Raw genomic sequence first — 19,674 nt, forward strand, 5'->3', positions numbered from 1 at the left:
ACCCGTCCCTTGTAAAGTAACAAAATAAACAGCTCAAGATTCCTACTTAGAGAAACTTTATAAAATAAGAGAGAGCAGAGTATCAGGGTCGTAAGATGCTAGTAGAACAAAATGTGAATTTGTACATCCTATGTCCAATTACATTGTTAAAGATCTTTGAACAGACTGAAGAAAGATGTAATGGTGTAGGCAATTAAACCAACTGCAGCAGAAAAGCTCATTTTAAGAGTACTAGTAATGTAGCATTCCTTATCAACAATCGCTATTTGTCACCCTTTTCTCATTTCTATTAACTTGGATACTTAACACAATTATGATTAGTGAGACTGGAGAAAAAAGAGATGCCTCCTATGAGGTTAAGATAAATCTTGGAGTTGTTAGACCTTTTTATAAAAAAACGCATAAAAAAACAAAAAAGGCAGCATGCTTGGTTTAAAGATACAAACAGCCCTAGCTGGTTTGGCTCAATGGATAGAGCGCCAGCCTGTGAACTGAAGGGTCCCAGGTTTGATTCCGGCCAAGGGCACATGCCTGGGTTGCCAGCTCGGATCCCCAGTAGGAGATGTGCAGGAGGCAGCTAATCAATGATTCTCTCTCATCGTTGATGTTTCTATCTCTCTCTCTCCCTTTCTCTTCCTTTCTAAAATCAATAAAATATATATTTTTTTTTAAAAAAAATAAAGATACAGACAAAAAAATACACTTAGGGTTGGGATTGTGTGGAAGCATTGACCATCAATAAACTCCTAGAGGGTAGGGACTATACGTTGTCCTTACAAGCAAAACTATGTCTAGTATATAATAGCTGCCCAGGAAATGTTTGTTGAATGAATCAATATGTGGCTCAATATAGTCATCATAGTCGGATTCCGTTTTAGAGACATTATTTTGGTTCAAGAACTAGCTACTAATAGGGAGGGCTGGACCTATTTATGTAGGGGCAAATTGGGCCAGGATTCAGTGCCAGCCCAGTCCAAGACAAATGGATTTTTTCCCCATTTGCATTTGTGCGGTACCTCATTGCACAAAAAATTTGGGTGATGGGGAATGTGAAGTGAGCCTAATAAAGCTTTACAATAGTACATGAAGCACAAATAGGTTAGGCCTATTCACCCCATGCCAGTTTAGGGGCATATTTCTCAAGTTATGTTTACTTAGGTTTTCCCCAGAGTGTGTCGTTCCCAATCTTTTTTATTGTTAGTATTTGCCATTAGTTGTCATTAATTCATTTATTATTATTATTAATGGAACATGTTCTTTGATCCTTTGAAATCTTACTCAATCTAGGCCCCAAGTGTTCCTTTAAGTCTCAGGGTAAAAGACTTTGGCAGAAGTCGTTGCCCAAAGCCACACCCACTAGGAGGCCTTAGGAAACCTGGGTCTTTCTGGCGGCGACTCAGCAGCTGTCAGCAACCACGCGGCGCGTCGGAATCCCGCGGCTGGCACTCCAGTCTTCGCCAATGGAGGCGCGTCCCCTTCCTCCGCGTAGCGGTGGGGCTGACCCCCTCCGGCCCCCAGGTCAGCTCCCCTTTGGGAACCCGGCGCGGGGCCCTCTCCCGGCCCCGCCCGCCCCGGCTCATTTGCATAGGGACGCGCGCGGCGCCGGCGAGCGGGAGGGCGGGCGCGGCCGGGGTGGCGGCGCGCGCGCGCCCTGACAGCTGGGCCCTGCTCGCTCCCCTGCTCGTCCCCGGCTTCCGAGCACAGCATGGCGGTCAAGGTGACTCCAACTCTCTACTGCTGCCTTTATTGCATAAGAGACATTCTGGGGACCCTGCCTGTAGCCCTTCACCTCTTCCCATTTCCTTCTTTGCCTGGTTCTTAGATAGCGTGTCCTGGGGCTCCAGCCCGCGGGTGGGAGAGCTGTGTGGGGCTTGGACCGGAGGGAGAGGATGCCTGGTTGGGGGAGGGGAAGGAGGCAGGATTGTGAGTCGGAGGGGCTTGTGAGGACCCCGGGTCGGTGAAGGAAGAGTAGTGTCCTGCTCTAAGTGCATGGGTTTGTGAGTCCGGAGTTGGAGGCCATCGAAAAGGGAGTGAGAGGAAGTGACATGTAAAGTCGGGGTACCTACGGCATCTGTGTATTGCGTGGGGGGGGGATGGCGTAATTGAGTAATTTGGGGCTTCATGGTGACTGGAGGCATTGGTTGGCATTTGCGCTGCAGGTGGCAGGAGGTCGAAAGTATTTGGAAACGTAGCCGCTTTCATATTTTAAGTTGGGTGGGGAAAGGGAGGGGAGCGGAGATGATTGTATTCTGGATTGCTTTCCACGGATAAGAAAAGCTGCTAGGCCATGCGATTAATTTGGGTGTTTCAACTTTCCTGTTGATCTACTCTTGCTGGCCTCTTGATTTGAAGGTGGGTGGTTGCTAACCGTGTTGTTAGTGGATGTGGAGTAAAGTAATGGGTTGATTCTCACTGCCTTCCTTTGCAATCCAGATGAAATCTACCTGGTAGATTTTCTCTGTTTTAGGCTCTTCACATTTGTCTTTCCACCCTGTAGTCACAGATCTCCAATTTGACAGTTCTTATCAGTATTAGTGCTTTTGGTTTGTTTTAAACTAAATGCCCTTATAAAAGATAAGAGCATTGATTGTTAGCACGTGTGAACTCTAATCTGAAGAGATTATGTGGCCTCTAGTGAAGCATTAACCGGCTTTTTTTCTTTCCTCTCCCCTTACAGGTGCAGACAACCAAGCGGGGTGATGCTCATGAGTTAAGAAACATATTCCTACAGGTAAATTGGCCTATGTAATGTGCTTTTTTTACTGGAGGAAAAAGGTGTAAATCTAGTACTTGTCAGGCCTTAACTTTTAGGAGTGGTCTATTTTCATATATTCTTAAAATGGCTAGATAATATAGCTTATAATTCTTATTTTATTAAGGTTTGGATGAAGGTTTTTATTCTTTTAAAGTTTGATAAAAGATTTTCCTCAATTATTGTTTTTGTAACATGACTCAAGACATGTAAAAGAACGCTAAAAGAATTTCCAACTACCCATAAGCACTGGCCAAAATACAGTTTATGAATGTATTGACATTAAAATTCTTTCTTGAAAGTTGCATGTTTTTAAAGTTTTCATACTTACAAACAGTTCTCTATGTAATTTTTTGCAGAGATAAACAATTATTGCTAGTCAATTTATGTGTGTCATTTCTCCCTTTATTTTTAAACTATTATATCTGTACACTTTTGGGGTTTTATTACAAAATATTACTGTCTGAGATTTTGCCAGGAGCCACCTTAACTTGTGATAAGTTTTAGGATCGGTGACTTGGCTATAAACTTAAAAAAAAAGTTAGCTTAGATTTTTGTTTTGCTTTCTTTTCTTAAATTCCAAAAGTTCATCATGTAGGAAGTTACTTAAGGAGATGTAGAGAGATAAACTAAAGTGTTCCATTAAATATTGTGCTTTTTCTTGGAAACCTTCTTTTGAGAACGTTCTATTCAGGACCTGGGTTCTTATACAGAAATTCTGACCTTAGGCAGTCCCTGTTGGGTATTAGTTTTCTCTGTAAAATGAGAGGTGATCTTCAAGGTTCCTTCCAACTCCAAAAGTTTATGATTCTATATTAGGAACAGATTCTAACATATGCTGATGAGCCTGGAATAGATGACATTTTTATCTGAGACATGGATTGCTTAACCTATTTTGGGGGATGAGGCTGCATAGATGATTTTAGGGGAAGCATAATTTCAAGAATAAATGTAATTGTAATAGAAATGCTCTGTTTATGGTTTGAAAACCTTATTCCTTACACAAGTTCTTGAAAATAGCCAAAAATATGTTAGTATCCACACCATATGATTCTATCCAATTATCTTGTGAGTTCATGTGATATAGTTACTTTTGTTTTCTAGATTAAGTAGGCATGGAAGAAGTCAGTTGAAATGATGCATGATGTAGGGAAAAGAGCATTGACATGAGTGTCAGGAGCACTGGGTTCAATTCCCAGTCCTGACACTATCTGGTTGTACCGGTGGGCTAATTATCTGGCCTTTCTGGGTTTCATCTTCTCATGTGGGACTCAGTAGGACTTAAGGGAATGGGTGTTGTAGACAGTGGGAAGGCATCAGGTGTTAGACTGGCAGGGTCGGACTGGATCAGGGTTCAGCAACCTCAGTATTTGAGTTCTGCCTAGGAAAGAATTCAGAGCCAAAACTCAAACTATAAGAGAACATTTATTTGGAAAATCACAGAGATAGAAGAAGTAATTTGTAGAGGAAATGGGCTTAGGAAACAAGGTATAGAGGTACGGAGGGCCCTGGGAATGAGGAAGGTAATGGTAACGTTCCTGGGGGAAGAGGAAGGAAGAGGAGGAGCTTGGGCGTGTGTGGGAGGCCGATGGAGGTGGGTCCTCCCTGTTAAGTGTGGAGATTTTAGGGGAAGTTTCGAGGGAATATCTCAATAGAATATTCAGTAGCTTTCCAGGTGTGTCCTTTCAGGGTCAGGGTTTTCACTGATTGGTTGATTGGTGTCTGGGCAGGGGGTCTTTATTCAATACAGCTGATTCTGAGGTCAGCTATGGTGTTGCTTGTTTGGTTTTGCTGCTTTTCTGGGCCTGGACCTGAAATACAACTGAGGCCTAGGTGTTACTCTAGGAAAAAAAGATCAGGGGTCCAAACCTGATATGCTAGGGGAGGAAAGGTCACCCTGGGGACGAGGTCCCTCTCTGCAATTTTCTTTTGCTAGGCACCAGGGCTTTGTACCTGGTCCATTGTCCTTGCTCTGCTCGTGTTTCTCCACCTACCTACCACATCCGAACTGAGGCCCTTCCAATTTTAAAAACCCATGGGAAAAATCTATAGTTCTGTATGGATTTGTTTTTTGGGAGGAGGAGAGATAGAAGTACAAAGAAAGAGCTAGGCTAGGACTGTGCCTAGTTTTTTGAGGGGCTAATGACAACTATGTTTGTTAAGTTAAAGAAAAAAAATCTGTTTACTTAGGTGATTTTTAAAAAGGGCCTCTACACTGTAACTACCTAGAACATTTGGCCAAAGAGTTTGGAGTTGAAACAGTGGGAAGGCACTGTGGGTTTCTGAGTGGGTAAATTGAAGTGGTGAATTCTGGTACCTCTTTGTGTTCGTTGGACAAAGTGTGGAGAGGTTGGAAGTAGGTAGGACGATCAGCTAAGAGGCTATTGAAATAATATATGTGAATGATAATGACCTGGAGAGGCTGGGAAATGGAAAGGACAATACCAGGGACTTTGTAAAGGAAGGAGTATTGAATCTGGCATTTTTAGAATTAGATGCTAATTGATGAAGCTTCTATTTGGGGAATTTTGGGGGAGCGGAGTTTAAGTATGATAGATAAATAAATGTGCCCCAATAAGTTAAAATCAGATTTGGACAGATACAAATTCATATAAGTGGTGCATGAATCCTTGTGATTAGGGGAATTGAATATAAAATAAGACAAGGAATAAGGGGCTGATTTATAAGTGATATCCACAATTGAAATGAGGAGGAGGAGGAAGAGAACTAGGGAGAATGGTCCCATGGGAGTTTAAAATAGAGTTTTACAAAAAGGATACAGTAAAAAACTAAAATATAGCCTGGCCTATGTGACTCAGTGGTTGAGTGTGGACCAATGAACCAGGAGGTCACAGCTTGATTGCCGGTCAGGGTTGCAGGCTCAATTGCCAGTAAGGGGTGTGCAGGAGGCAGCTGATTAATGCTCTCATGATTGATGTTTCTATCTCTCCTTATCCCTCTCTGAAATCAATAAAAATATATGTTTATAGATTACACTGTTAATTGAATTTGGTTTTGGTAGGATTTGAGGGTCACTTGAGTTCAGGATCATTTGAGCTTTTAAAAAGATGATTTAATTTTGAATTTTAGAACACAGTTGAAAGCTCTTTTTTTAAAATAAAATTTAGAATTGTGTCATTAACTGTCTAAATTCACAAATAGCCAGTATGGCTCAAAAGTCTTTGTTTTGTAAGCAGCAAAATATTCCTATTTTAAAGTGCTGTTATATTTATGTTTAGTGAAATGATGTGTGCGAGTTCATGAGAGGCTTTATAAGAATAAAGAATTATTATTTTGAGTATAGGAAAATAGATGCTTTTTTTTTTCGGTATTCATTGCTTCTAAAATTTTGATGAGCTGTATTTCCTATAAATTAAAAAAGAGCAGATAATATTCAGTAGAAATCTGTTTTTTTTTTCCTGCTCCTCAAGTTTATAAAATTGGAGCACAACAAATGAATTCTATGTGTTAGTCTGTGCTATAATTTTACAACCAGTTGCCAAGCTAAGGTTTTACTATTACTACCTTTTCAACTGTCATTTCTTGATTTATCTTTCTTCTTTTACCTCTCTCACCCACTCACTATCATCGACCTAATTTTGCTATATCAGAAGTATACAGTACAAAAAGGAGAAAATAGAAGCAATGAAGGAGGTGAGGTGAAGACAAGAATGCCACAGGCTGTTTGCTATAAGGCTGACAGCTTTCAAAATAAAAACTTTATCTGGTCTGTGCTTTGTGGCAAAGTAGATTTAAAAAACTTTAAAGTGTATGATTTTTCAAGAACTCTTTTTTTTAGTTGGTAGACCTTCTGTTCATTTATCAAAGTATTCTATGGTAAAAGCAACACTTGTTGAGACTGCACCTTTCATTACATATGCTAGACCAAAAATTATTTTGAGCCTATTCTTTTTCTCATTATCACCAATGTAACAATGAAGATCATATCCCATATAAAATTATGAAAATGCTTTCTTTTTCTATCTTGTTTATTTAGGATTAAAGAATAAGTGGACAAAGATGCTGCTAATGTAAAACAAAGAGTGATTTTTAGTTTTATGGTAACACATTTTTATTTGAAAGAAATGTCCTTTTATTTAATAAAATTTGTTTACATATTTTGTAATTACTTACTTTTGGCAGTAACCTGGGACTGAGAATGAAATTAAGCAGAGCTTTTAGCAGGAGACCCTTCCACTTTGTTGGAATATGCATTAGGGCTATGTTTTCAAAAGTGTGGGATACTTACCATAATATTATAGTTATAATACAAGTAATAGTAAAAAATGTTAGCATCAACTCAGGTCAAATGTGGAGGGGAAAAATTGCTTTCATACAATATTTGTGGAAACAAAGAGTCTTTGGAAAGCAATATGGCAGGGGTTTCAAATAAAAAGAAGATACCATTTGGGCAAACAGTTCTACTTTTGGGATATTTATCCCAGAGAAATAAAAATACTCATCCTATATAATAAAAGAGTAATATGCAAATTAGCCATCACTCCGCCACAAAAGATGGCAGCGGCTGGGCCAGGACACTTGCGTTGTCACCATGGCGACGACGCAGGTGTTCTGCCCCAACCCGCTGGCGGAGGGCCCCTGGGCCTGCTTGGTCACCGCTGAGGAGCAGAGACACAAGCCTTCAAGGGGGCCTGGCACCAGCAGCTCCAAACCCCGCAGCTGAGGCAGCGCTGGGGCCACTGGGGCCCAAGGAGCAGAGACACAGCCCGCAGGGGGGCCCGGCAGCCAGCGGCCCCAAGCCCCGTGGCTGTAGCAGCGCTGGGGTCAGAGGAGCAGAGACACAAGCCTGCAGGGGGGCCGGCACCCAGCAGCCCCAAGACCCATGGCTGCAGAGGCGCTGGGGCCACTGGGGCTGCAGCAGAGACACAAACCCGCAGGAAACCTGTGGAAAGGGAGATAAACTATCATTATCTCCGTTTCCACAAGATGAGAAAACTGACTCTGATTTATTTAGTGATATGGCCCACACCTTTCTACAAGCACAGGGCATGTTATGACCACTCCCAGGAAGGTCTGGTTAGAATACTGTCTCCAGGGAATAATGCTACTGTGGCAAATCATCTAAGGGAGGAAACAAGCTTTTGTTGGGTTTATTCTGAAGGTCAGAGAACATGCCACCCCAACATATGCCATGTTGTTATATTGACGATCTTGAGCAGATGCTTGAAAAACAGCAAATGCAAGGAGAGGCTTTCACTGAAGTCTCCTGCCTAAAATCGGACCCCCCAAAAAGGTTCCCACATGGGAATAGTGTCATCAGCCAGTGAAGACTGACTCCTGTCACAGAGCAGGAGACTAGAAGTTGACATCACACCCAAACTTTGTTACAAACTATCTCCCCCACCCCCATTCATCTTTCCTAAAAATCATGTACTCTCCTCTAAGAGGCCTATATCTCCCGTCCCCTCTCCCTAGGAAGAAGGTATTTAAATCTGGATTCTAAGCCACCTTGGGGAGTTATTCATTTTTCCCTGGGATCTCCCACATATACATGAGGTACACATGTTAATGAACTTTAGTTTTTCTCTTGGTAATCTGCCCTTCATTACAAGGGCCTCCGCTAAGAACTCAGAAGGGTAGAGGAAAACTATTTTTCCTCCTCCATAATTCTATCTTGGGAAATCAAGTCCTGGGCTGAACAGAGAGTTTGGCTCAAGTGCCAAGCAGTCCCAGCTGAGGGGAGGGAAGCTTCTAGGGAGAAATCAATGATATTGGCATCAAAGTAGGACAGAGGGTGCATGCATTGTTGCTGGTGGGAGTTTAAAGTGGTTCAACATTTTTGGAGGATGATTTGGCAAAATCAATAGAAATGTTCAAGGTACATCCAAGAGTCTTCTTCTAGGAATCTCACCTGCTGAGATAAAGCATGAGTGCATAAGCCCTGGTCAGAACCCAGGATGCTATTGTGGGCTCCCCTGCTAACAACCTGCATTTTTAGGACAAGGTGGCATCTATACTAATAAAAGGGTAATATGCTAATTAGACTGAACATCTTCTGGACAAAGCCATGGTGGCAGGGCTGAGGCAGAGGCGGTTAGAGGTGATCAGGCCGGCAGGGGAGAGCAGTTAGGAGGATCAGGCCAGCAAGGGAGAGCAGTTAGGGGGATCAGACCATCAGGGGAGAGCAGTTAGGGGGATCAGGCCGCAGGGGAGAGCAGTTAGGGGGATCAGGCTGGCAGGCAGGTGAGTGGTTAGGAGCCAGCAGCCCCGAGGGGTCCCGGATTGGAGAGGGTGCAGGCCAGGTTGAGGGAACCCCGCTTCCGTGCATGAATTTTGTGCACCAGGCCTCTAGTAAGAATATATATGTTCAAGATTGTTAGTTGCAGTACTCAGTTCTTCCTCAAAAAGGGGAGAGAGAGAACAAAAATGCTATCAAAAGGGGAGTGGTAGAAAAATTAAGCTATGCAGATACTAAAAAGAATGTATTGATCTATTGCAGCTGATTTAGAGGGACTTCCAATGTACTATTAAGTGAGAAAAGAAAAATTTAAAGAAGTGTGTATAGAAGTGATGGTGAACCTTTTGAACTCGGCGTGTCAGCATTTTGAAAAACCCTAACTTAACTCTGGTGCCGTGTCACATATAGAAATTTTTTGATATTTGCAACCATAGTAAAACAAAGACTTATATTTTTGATATTTATTTTATATATTTAAATGCCATTTAACAAAGAAAAATCAACCAAAAAAATGAGTTCGCGTATCACCTCTGACACGCGTGTCATAGGTTCACCATCACTGGTATATAGCATAATACTAATTTTCTATAAGTCACTTATATGCATATTTACACACGTTTGTATGATTTAATGGGCATTGAGAAAAATATGGAAGGATAGAAACTAAGTTGTTAACTTGGTTGGGGAAGAATTAGGGGAAAATGAAACAAGGTTACAATGTGTATGTATCAAATTTTGAGCAAGTGAATAATTTAAAAAGCAAGAATTTAGCAATTTTAAAACCTGAAGTTAAAAGAGGACTTCCTAACATAAATTGGATTGACTAAACCCAGTATGAGATGCACAGAAGGGGGTCTATAGTTTCTTAACCACACTGATTGTTTTCCCAATTCTTTAGAATATAGGGATTGAAGATAATAAATAACCTTTATCTTAAGTTTATAAAGTATTTGCCATAAACTATATAGAGTTCTTATTTTTTTAAAAAGTGTTCGGCATTAAGGGCAAACTTTAATCCTTGAATCAACTAGAATAATTGGAAAAGATGAGAAAATTAGTGTTATTAGATGCCATGTAATGTTCTATCAATCACATTTTTCATTGCCTACTACATGGCAGGTTAGGCATTGTGCTAGGTTATAATTAGGTTATAGAGCTAAGATAAAGGAGTTTAGTAAAGGTAGGACCTCACAGTCTAGGTAGGGGTGAGACAGACAATAACAAGTATACACACACACACTACAGACTGTGACAAGTCTACTAAGGAAATAAACAGAATGATGAAAAAGGCTATCATTTTTCAAGAGGGTGGTCAGTGAAAGTCCCTGAGGAGGTGATACTAGAGCTAAGAACTGAAAGGTGGGTGGAGAGAATTCCAAAAAGAGGACTCACATGTACAAAGGCCTAGATATAGAAAAGGGTTTGGTATATTCAAAAAACAGAAAGGAGGCCAGTGTGCCTGAGGCATCAGTGAGTGAGGGGGATGAATGTCTAGTAAGAGATCAGGCTGAAGGAGTCATATAGGCCACGGAGAAGAGTTTGGATTTTTTTTTTAAAGGGTATCGTGGAAACCACTGAAGGTCTAGCACTTTGGAAGTACTATAGAATGATTCAATTTGTATTTAAATAGATCATGTTCAAAAAGAAAAAGTTGAAATGTAAATTCTCTTATACATTTCTGTGCTTTGTCATGAATGACTGCTTTGAGTAGACTGATTCTTCCAATTTAATTACCTCTTGTCCATAGGGTTCTTAGAATATCTTGAGTTGTGCCTTAGGTAACTTGTCTTCCAGGAAGCAACAGAGTGTAGCTGGAGTCTACGTGGGCTTTGTAGTTTAACTTGGATTTGAATCCTTATTTGATCCCTTTTGTTATGTGACCTTAGGTGTTCACATTACTTTTGGAGCCTGTTTCATCTGTCTCTCAGAAGGATAATTACACCTAGCATCCCTGTGTGAGGTAATGAGGTAATAATGTGTAAATGGTGCCTGACACATGGAGAACTGAATAAAGTTTGGTTCTTTGTTCTCTTCCTTTTCTTCTAAAATGAGATGAGGACTTTTCTTTCCTGAATAGGATTTGAGTCCCTTATTTTCCCCCAGGTAACTGCTGGGCCTATAAAGTGACTTAAGATATTAATATGTGTTTATGACTGTGTACATGTAATCAGTTAATTACTTATATTCTTGAGACCTACATCTGAAGATGTTTACAAATCCCCACATTCTGAAATACAATTGTAAGAGGTAATGGCTTCTCTCAAGTCTATAGGCTCTGAGATGGGGTATAGCATGTTCTAAGACTGAGACCTGTGAGGCTGTGGAAGATAAGCAGTTTTCTCTTGAACTTTCAGTTGCCCGGTCTGGATCAGAGAAGGAATAATAGTCTAATCATAGACTCTGAAATATCAAAACCAATCTGAAAGAGTGACTTTTAATTCACTTTTTAGGTGTAACTTAAAAAAAAATAAATCAGCAAGTCCCAGTTCTGTCCAGCTCTTTTTTACTGTGTGCTCAACTGTTTCATTATAATGTTGATGAGCTGCTATAAGACCTTAAGATTTTTTATATCAATTAGGCTATGGTTTCTTTATACATCATTTTGCTGGAGTTTCAAGAACCTATTGATGCTAAGTGAGGACTGCTGAAATTTCTGAAGCATCATTCACTGAAGCCAGTGCCATGGCCATTTTTGGATTTCTAAAACTGTAATTGGTTATTTACTGAGTCACTGTTTTGTCTCAGGTACTAGTCTAAGTATTTTATACAAATCATATTTAATCCTCAGAACAGATCTATAAGATAGGTATCATTAATATTCCCATTTTATACATGAGGAAACTGAGACCCAGAAAGGTGAAGTAACTTGCTCAAGGTTGTACAGTAAATGGTTTATGTATTTTAATACAATTTTTTTACATAATGTTAGTACATCTAGAATCATCTCATTCTATAGCCTTTTAAAAATGTTATTATTGCCCTAGCGGGTTTGGCTCAGTGAATAGAGCGTCGGCCTGCGGACTGAAGGGTCCCGGGTTCGATTCCGGTTAAGGGCATGTACCTTGGTTGCGGGCACATCCCCAGTGCGAGGTGTGCAGGAGGCAGCTGATGGATGCTTCTCTCTCATCGATGTTTCTAACTCTCTATCCCTCTCCTCTCCCTTCCTCTCTGTAAAAAATCAATAAAATATATTTTTAAAAAAAGTTATTATTGAAATTTTAAACATATACACATTTAGAGAAAAATAGCATAATGAATTGCCATATAACCATTACTCAGCTTCACCATCTATCATGGCTAATCTTGCTTATCTGTATTGCAGCTGCATTGGATTAGTTTGAAGCAATTCCCAGACAACATATCACTGTATCCATAAATACTTAATAAATACTTCAGAATGTATCTCTAAAAGGTGATGACTGCAAAACCAGCCAAACCACAATAAGATGATCACACCTAAAAATATTCCTTAATAACATGGATTTCCATTCAGTGTTGAAATTTTCCTGATTTTTTTTAAGTTGTTTTATTCCACGTCTCACTTCCCTTTTCCTCTCACTCTTGCTTCTCTGGGATTTTATCTCCCAATACCCATAAGCCCATAAGCCTTGCTTAACTGTAAGTGTTCAAGGGAATCTAAGCTAAGTACCTGTCAACTACGTTGTCCAGGCTCTCTAGCCACCTGCTTTCTGGATAGTATTGGCAAAATGGAAGGACTTAATGGGACACTGAAGAGGAGGAGGAAGGAGAAGCCGAAGTATCCTCTCCCTCCCCACTTCAGAGAGCATCTCTGTTAGTAACTAAGGCAGGAGTGATTCTTGCTGTTGCTCATCTCTGAGTTGCCTCAGTATCCCTTCTTATTTTCATGACCAGTTCTTATATTAAATTCCCTCTATCAAGCAAACAAAAAAAATTAGGGTCTAAGTCAGGTTCATACATTGTATTTGGTTAATTTGTCTCTTAACTCTTAATATTTTCTGCTTCCTACAAGGATAAAGGTCTTCCTTTCTCTATGGTGAAAATCTTGGTATTTAATCAAGACTTGCCAACATTAAAGCATTCTGTCTCCCTAGGAGTTGTACCTTGATTGTCAAAGGCATGATTTACCCAGGCTTATAAATATATATGTTCCTTGTATGTTCCCATGGTTACTTCCACCAAGATATTGAAATATTTATTTTAAGAACAATGCAAATTAATTATTCAACTTAATAATCTGCCCCTAGAAACCTTCTGGTTCCAGTTACTGAGTTCTCTTGGGTCATTATTTTATTTCCAAGGTTTTTGGCTATTTTAAGGAGAAAATTGTTTTGGTCGACCTAGTTTATTATGGTAGCTTCAGTTGATTTCAGTGATTAACGAGGGTCTTGTACCTCCCTACTGTGTTAGGAATTGCATTGTTTAGTAGTTAACAGTAGGACTTGCTGTAATGGATAGTAAAAATACATATATTAAAGCAAAAAGAAAAATAAGCCCATAGTATTTCATGGAAGAAATCTGAGTTAGGCAGACTTTTGAGTAATTTTTTTTGCAAAATCAAATAAAAGATTTTGATTGTGCAATATGCAACTGAAAATGCTAATTAAATTTAGATGAATAAAACTACCTTTTCCCAAAGCATGTGTACTTGATTTTGATAAATATCAGAAAAACTTTGCATCACTAAAATCTGTTTTTAAAAAATTAATGTGGCTCAATAAAGTTGTTAAAATTAATGTGGCCAAATGTGATAAACTTATTTTTACTCATTAAAATATTATTTATGATAGAAGGTGAATTCCACATTGTACTGTTGTAACAGGGTTTGTGTGTCAGATCAGTTGTGGTCTTTGCTCATTATGCAGAGTGCTTTTGTAGTGAAAGGGCATGCATTCCTTACTAAATTGGGCTCCTATTAGGAGTAGGAGCAGTAATAGGGAAGAACAGCAAAAGGGTTCCCTTCATATGCTCAGCTCTTACCTTGGTGCATGTCTTTTTCTCCCGTTGTTCATGTAATTCATTTTTCTATATGGGAAGTGCTCTATTTAATAATTGAAATTACTGAACTTTGTGACATTGTCATTTGATTTACTGAAATTGAAAGTATATTAAGATCTGAAAATGTCATTTCATCTCCGTTGGAACAAAGTCATAGAGGAACAGTTTGTTTTGACTCATATTACAGCCACATGATGGATAAGCAGAGATGAAGCTGCCTAGACTAGTCAGGACTGATCTCCTGATAAACCCAAGAATTGTGGGAAGAAAACTTGGTTTGGAGAAAAATTAAGAATTAGAACAATAACTCCTTCAGGTTTGAGCAAAAGCAGAAAAATTCAGTAAAGCAGGAGGGAAACTTTTCTGTGTTTCTAAGCGTTTTAGAATAATTTCAATAGGCATATATGCTCTATAATAACAAAAACTTTGGTGTTCAAGATTTCATTTTTCCCCCTCACAACAATATAGCCGTTTCTGTTAAAGAGGCTCAGAGTGTTTTGCTCAAGAAATCTCAACTAGTGAACAGTATATGGGATTAGGACCTGCTTTCTGACCCAGGTTTAGGTGTCCATCATGCCATTGTCTCTGAGCTATTTGAGGACAGGAACAATGTTTTATTGATCTCTGCATCTAGTATCAGGCAAGGTGCTTCATAAATGCCTTTAATTGAATGCACAATAACCTGAAAGACTTGATTTTAGCAGATTTTTAGTTTAAAAAGTAGTAATTCTATATACACTACCTTGATTTTGGTATACATAAAAAGGAAATTCTTGATCTTGATACACTGCATAATTTTTAAAAAGTAACCAGCTTTATAGTCACAGCAGATCAGAATTTTCCTGTATAATCTCAGAAAAAAATCTTTTAGACATAGAAAACATCAAAGGATATTTAAAAAAATTTTTAAACCATTTAAGCAGGTAATTTGTATCATTTAGACTATTTGTTTTTTTTTTTTTACTCATTCATGTTATTGAATTTTAAGTTAACCTTTCCCCCCCTTACTCAATGGAAATTTAGGATATTGTGTAAATTCTTTGTAAAGTTTGTTTTATAGTTAACCTCTTATGTAGGTAGCACAATCTAAAGGCCACTTAAGATTAAATTTGATAAATGGCAAATGAGTTACTACTATTTAGTTTACTCCAGGCAAGTGAGGTCTTGACATGTTGATCTGTTGGCTTGATAGGCAGAACATTTCTAGATAACATGATCTTTTCATTTGCAGCTAGAGGTAGTTCAGTGTGAGTATGAAACCCTGCCATCTCTTATAGGCAATAATTTGAATTAAATGTGTAAAGATTCTAATCTACAAGATCCATCTTATTTCTCAAGCTTCAGAATGTCTAGCTTTTTCAAGCACATGTGAACTATACTCAATGTAAACTTAAATATTTCTGAAAATGTCAAAGCTATATGCACTTTTACATTCAAATACTTGAGTTGGGTTTGGATAAAGTTTAAGAAAATAGACCACCTGTGGTGGTTTTGGTTTTTGGTTTGTTGTTTTTTAGATCCTCTCAGCCACTTCTTGTCTATGTCTTTCATGTGTCCTTGATTTCTTGCCCAAGAGGGATTTACTAGTGCTTAAGAGATATCTTTGAAATGGCAGATGATTAACTCTAAAGTTATTTGGAGTACTGATATAATTTTTGGTTAATTTAAAGTCATTTTAGTTCACCCTTTGAAATAACAGGAACAAAATGGAAATGATATTATGAAACTAGTAAGTTGTTTGATATATTAAATTTTTAGCATTGGGAGTCTCAAATTTTGTTTTAAGTTACTTTTTATTGTTTTTAGTATAAACACTCAAGTCATTTTGAGTAGCAGAAAGAGGTCTCGATAAGGCCACTTAACTTTTTATTTCTAGCCTTGTGTGTTCCTCTAGGCCAGTGGTTCTCAACCTTCTGGCCCTTTAAATACAGTTCTTCATGTTGTGACCCCAACCATAAAATTATTTTCGTTGCTACTTCATAACTGTAATTTTGCTACTGTTATGAATCGTAATGTAAATATCTGATATGCAGGATGATCTTAGACGACCCCTGTGAAAGGGTTGTACCCCTGTGAAAGGGTTGTACCCCTGTGAAAGGGTTGTTCGACTGCCAAAGGGGTCGCTACCCACAGGTTGAGAACCGCTGCTCTAGGCCATGTTTACTTTTTTTTTTTTATATATATATAAACACTACTATAAAAAAGTTTTTATTGATTTTAGAGTGAGAGGGGGAGAGAGAGAGAAACATCTATGAGAGAAAAAACCATCATGATCAGCAGCTCCTGCACACCCCCCACTGGGGATCAAGCCTGCAGTCCAATCAGATTAGAATGGAACTGGTGACCTCTTGGTGCATGGGTCAATGCTCAACCACTAAGCCACACCAGCTGGATGGCCATGTTTACTTTTTAAAAATCTGTTTAAGACATTATTACCCAGTCAGTTAAAATGAGAAGCATTAAAACTAATGAAGTTGTTTAAAGTAAATGGGTCATTTTTATTTTAAAAGCATTAAAGATACTTTTGGTTTAAATATATTACCCATTTTATAGTATCTGCTTTTTTTTTTAACATAATACCTGAAATGTTTTAGCATCTTGACTGAATGTGCGTAGATTCTAGTTTCAGTTCTAAACTCCCTCTTCTGTCTGTTCAGGCAACAGGCTCACTGACATTGCCAAGTAATTGTCTCTAATGTAATGAGTTAATTAACTATCTCCTGCAGAAGTCAAGTAGTGAGTGACTCCTTGTGGATGAGAAGACTTTTTTTTCTCTGAGCTGTACACTTTATCTTTTAGACAAAATCAAGTTAAAATAGACTGGGAGAGTTGGGGAAAACACTAGCAAAATACCTCAGGGTAAGTGATTCTCTGGCATCATTTATAATCCCAGATACTGGCTGAACCTGTTCCAGTACATGTCAACAAAAGCATTTGTTTTCCTTGTTGGCTGCTGTGTCCTTGGTAGTGTGTGCTAAGGCTGCTCTATTTCCTGGTAGTTTTAAAGTCAAGAATATTGTGAAATTCTGGTGATTCAGTAAGTACAGTATACTTTTAATGTATGCAAGTGTGTGTATATGTATGTGTTCTGTGTGTGTAGTGGTGATAATCCTGGCAATCAAAACTCAGGTATTGCTATAAGACATCTCTGTGCCCCCCAAAAGGACAATTGGATGCCAAATTTTGTTAATACTGATGCAAATATTTTCATATATCCTCTCTTTTGAAAATTTATTTCTGCTAATTAAAGAAAGAAAGCAACACTCAAACAATTGTGAAGAGAGAGAATAGAGAACAAAGGTCACCATAACCCATCTATTGTATTTTCTTATTTTGTGTTTAGTTCTTCCTTTCTTAAATTTTTTCATAGGAGTCATGCCCAGGATTCTTTGTTAAAGGATGTGAGCATTTTTATAGCTCTTTATACATGATGTATAGGTATATTTGTGTGTATGTACTTATTGCTAAATCACTCTTTAAAAGGACTGATTTTGAAAAAAGATGTACAGAACAGTGTAAATAGTTGTTATTATTTGTGTAAAAAAGAACTAGATAAGAATATTCATACATACTTGCATGTGTATATATACTAACATGTATATATAATGTATATACACATATATCATGTATATGTAATTTACTTGCTCATGTGTAAAAGAGATCTGGAAGGATATACAAGAGTTTGACTGCCTCTGGAGTGGGGAATTGAGTGACTGGGGACAGAGGTGGGAGGAAGACTTCTCACTGTATAATATCCTTTTGTACCGTTTTAATTTTGAATGGTATGAATGTAACGCTGTTAAAATCATATCCATTAGCAATGGGTGAATGTAACCATTGGTTCTCCCCCCACCCCCATTGTTTTTTTAATTTGCATTTCCCTCTGCCTTGGTTAAGCCTCAGCTTCTTTCACCTGGAACTTTGTGATAGTCACTGCTTGGTCCCTTGCCCCTAATCAGCTTATTTCTTCCCCAATCCATCTTTAACATTGCTACCAGGAAGAGCAAAGATGTGACAATACCTCTCCTCCCTTAAAATTTTTAGTGCTATCCCATGGCCCACAGAATAAAATGCAGAGTTATTCAGTTTAGTTTTCAGTCTTCCACCATCTGGTCTCAAACTGTCTTTTCATTTTCATCATCTACATATCTTTATATGTATACCTCCTCTTTGTTACCATTTCTCTCTCCAGCTAACTTCTCTCCTCCCCAAAGAAGAAAAAAAATTATTTCTATATTTGTTCACATTGACTATTATATTTTAGTCTAAAATATCCTTTCTCTCCGTTTGCAGTTGAAATTGAATTTTACTTTTAAGGCCTGTTTTGAACAGGCCTTCTCTTTTCTCCTCCCAACCCCATCCTATCAATCCTTAGAATGAACCACTCCTTTTTGGTTCCCATAGTTCATTTTTTCATATTGTGGTTTGGCATTCATATTCTTAGTGGTTGACTTGTCAGTCTCTCTAAATTCTACTTTTAGACTTCCTTGTGTTGCTCCCTCTTTCCAACTGCAGTAGTCTCCCTGACATTGTGCCTTTCCCCATTCCTGCTGGTTCTAAATTTTTGTAGTTTTGTGATCTTGGTAAATGTATCAGATTATGTCATACATTAAAGAAGGAGAGGAGGAAGCAATTGATAGGAATTGGTAGAATCCATTCACTATTAGTAGCAATATTATGTAGTTTATTTTTTAATCCTATGTTTATATACCTGTTGTTTTAAAACATCAAAAATTGTTTAGTCTTCATTTTATAGTTGTGTGATATATCTAGGGGGGCTGGAGAATGGAGTTGTTGAAGACTCACAGTGAGTTAGTGGTAGGGCCAGGATTTAAGCCCAGGACCTTTTTAGGAATGACTTTTAATAGCATGTAGAGAGAACATGATTTTATTTTGGGGTGATATTTGCTAGGTGCTATTGTTAGCACTAGCTAGTAAAAATATGTCCACTTTGGGCTACTTCTTATGTAGGTTGATACAGAATTTTCTGTGATAGTCTCTGTGGTGTGTTTCAGAATACAACAAAGGAAACATTTTTTATTTAATGCTGTCCTTGTTAAAAGTTAGATTATAAATAAGGATATTTGAAATGCTTAACCACAAGTTCTTTGCTCTGGTCCTTTTCATCCCTGTCTTTTTTATCAGAAGCAACCACTTGTAATTCTTTTAGCTATTTATTTTGGTATTTTCCTTTATATTTCTACTAGAGGCCCGGTGTATGAAATTCATGCACAGGTAGGGTCCCTAGGCCTGGCTGGCAATTAGGGCCAATCTGTGGGACGACGAGCAGGGCAATAGGGGGGCCCCCCGCTGGCACCCGCCTTGTCTGGCGTGGGCCTATGGGCTGGGGCAGCTCCTGCATTGAGCATCTGCTCCCTGGTGGTCAGTGCACGTCATAGCGACCGGTTGTTCGACCAGTCATTCCACCATTCAGTTGATTTGCATATTAGGCTTTTATTATATAGGATACTTCTATTTCTAGTCATTATTAACTTTTTTATTATAGCAGTTGAGGAATTCCTTATACTACATTCTCCCCCATTCTTTTTCCTCCATTCCTCACTGTATATTTGTAATCATAATTTTATTTTTATTAATCCTCACCCTAGGGTAATTTTACATTGAGTCTTAGAGAGAATGGAAAGGAGGAGGAGAGACACAGAGAGAGAGAGAGACATTGATTGGTTGCCTTCCCCATGTGCACCCTGATTGGAGTCAGGGATTGAGCCTGCAACTGAGGTATGTG

At 38.7% G+C, this 19,674-nt stretch overlaps 1 protein-coding gene across 2 annotated transcripts in view; it reads left to right on the plus strand.

Moving 5' to 3' along the window:
• SLC25A12 (solute carrier family 25 member 12) overlaps window positions 1-19,674 on the plus strand; it is a 166,889-nt gene that overhangs the window by 80,443 nt on the left and 66,772 nt on the right. Inside the window, exons 1-2 of one of the 2 annotated variants that reach the window (XM_036320048.1) lie at window positions 1,593-1,717; window positions 2,678-2,731. In XM_036320048.1, the coding sequence (XP_036175941.1) occupies window positions 1,706-1,717; window positions 2,678-2,731 (66 nt within the window). In that variant the 5' untranslated portion in view covers window positions 1,593-1,705. Of the gene's footprint in view, window positions 1-1,592; window positions 1,718-2,677; window positions 2,732-19,674 lie in introns of those variants that run through there. The other variant, XM_036320047.1, reaches the window with a different exon arrangement.

This window comes from Myotis myotis, unplaced genomic scaffold, assembly GCF_014108235.1.
Source record: "Myotis myotis isolate mMyoMyo1 unplaced genomic scaffold, mMyoMyo1.p scaffold_m19_p_8, whole genome shotgun sequence".
NCBI classification, from domain to species: Eukaryota; Metazoa; Chordata; class Mammalia; order Chiroptera; family Vespertilionidae; genus Myotis; species Myotis myotis.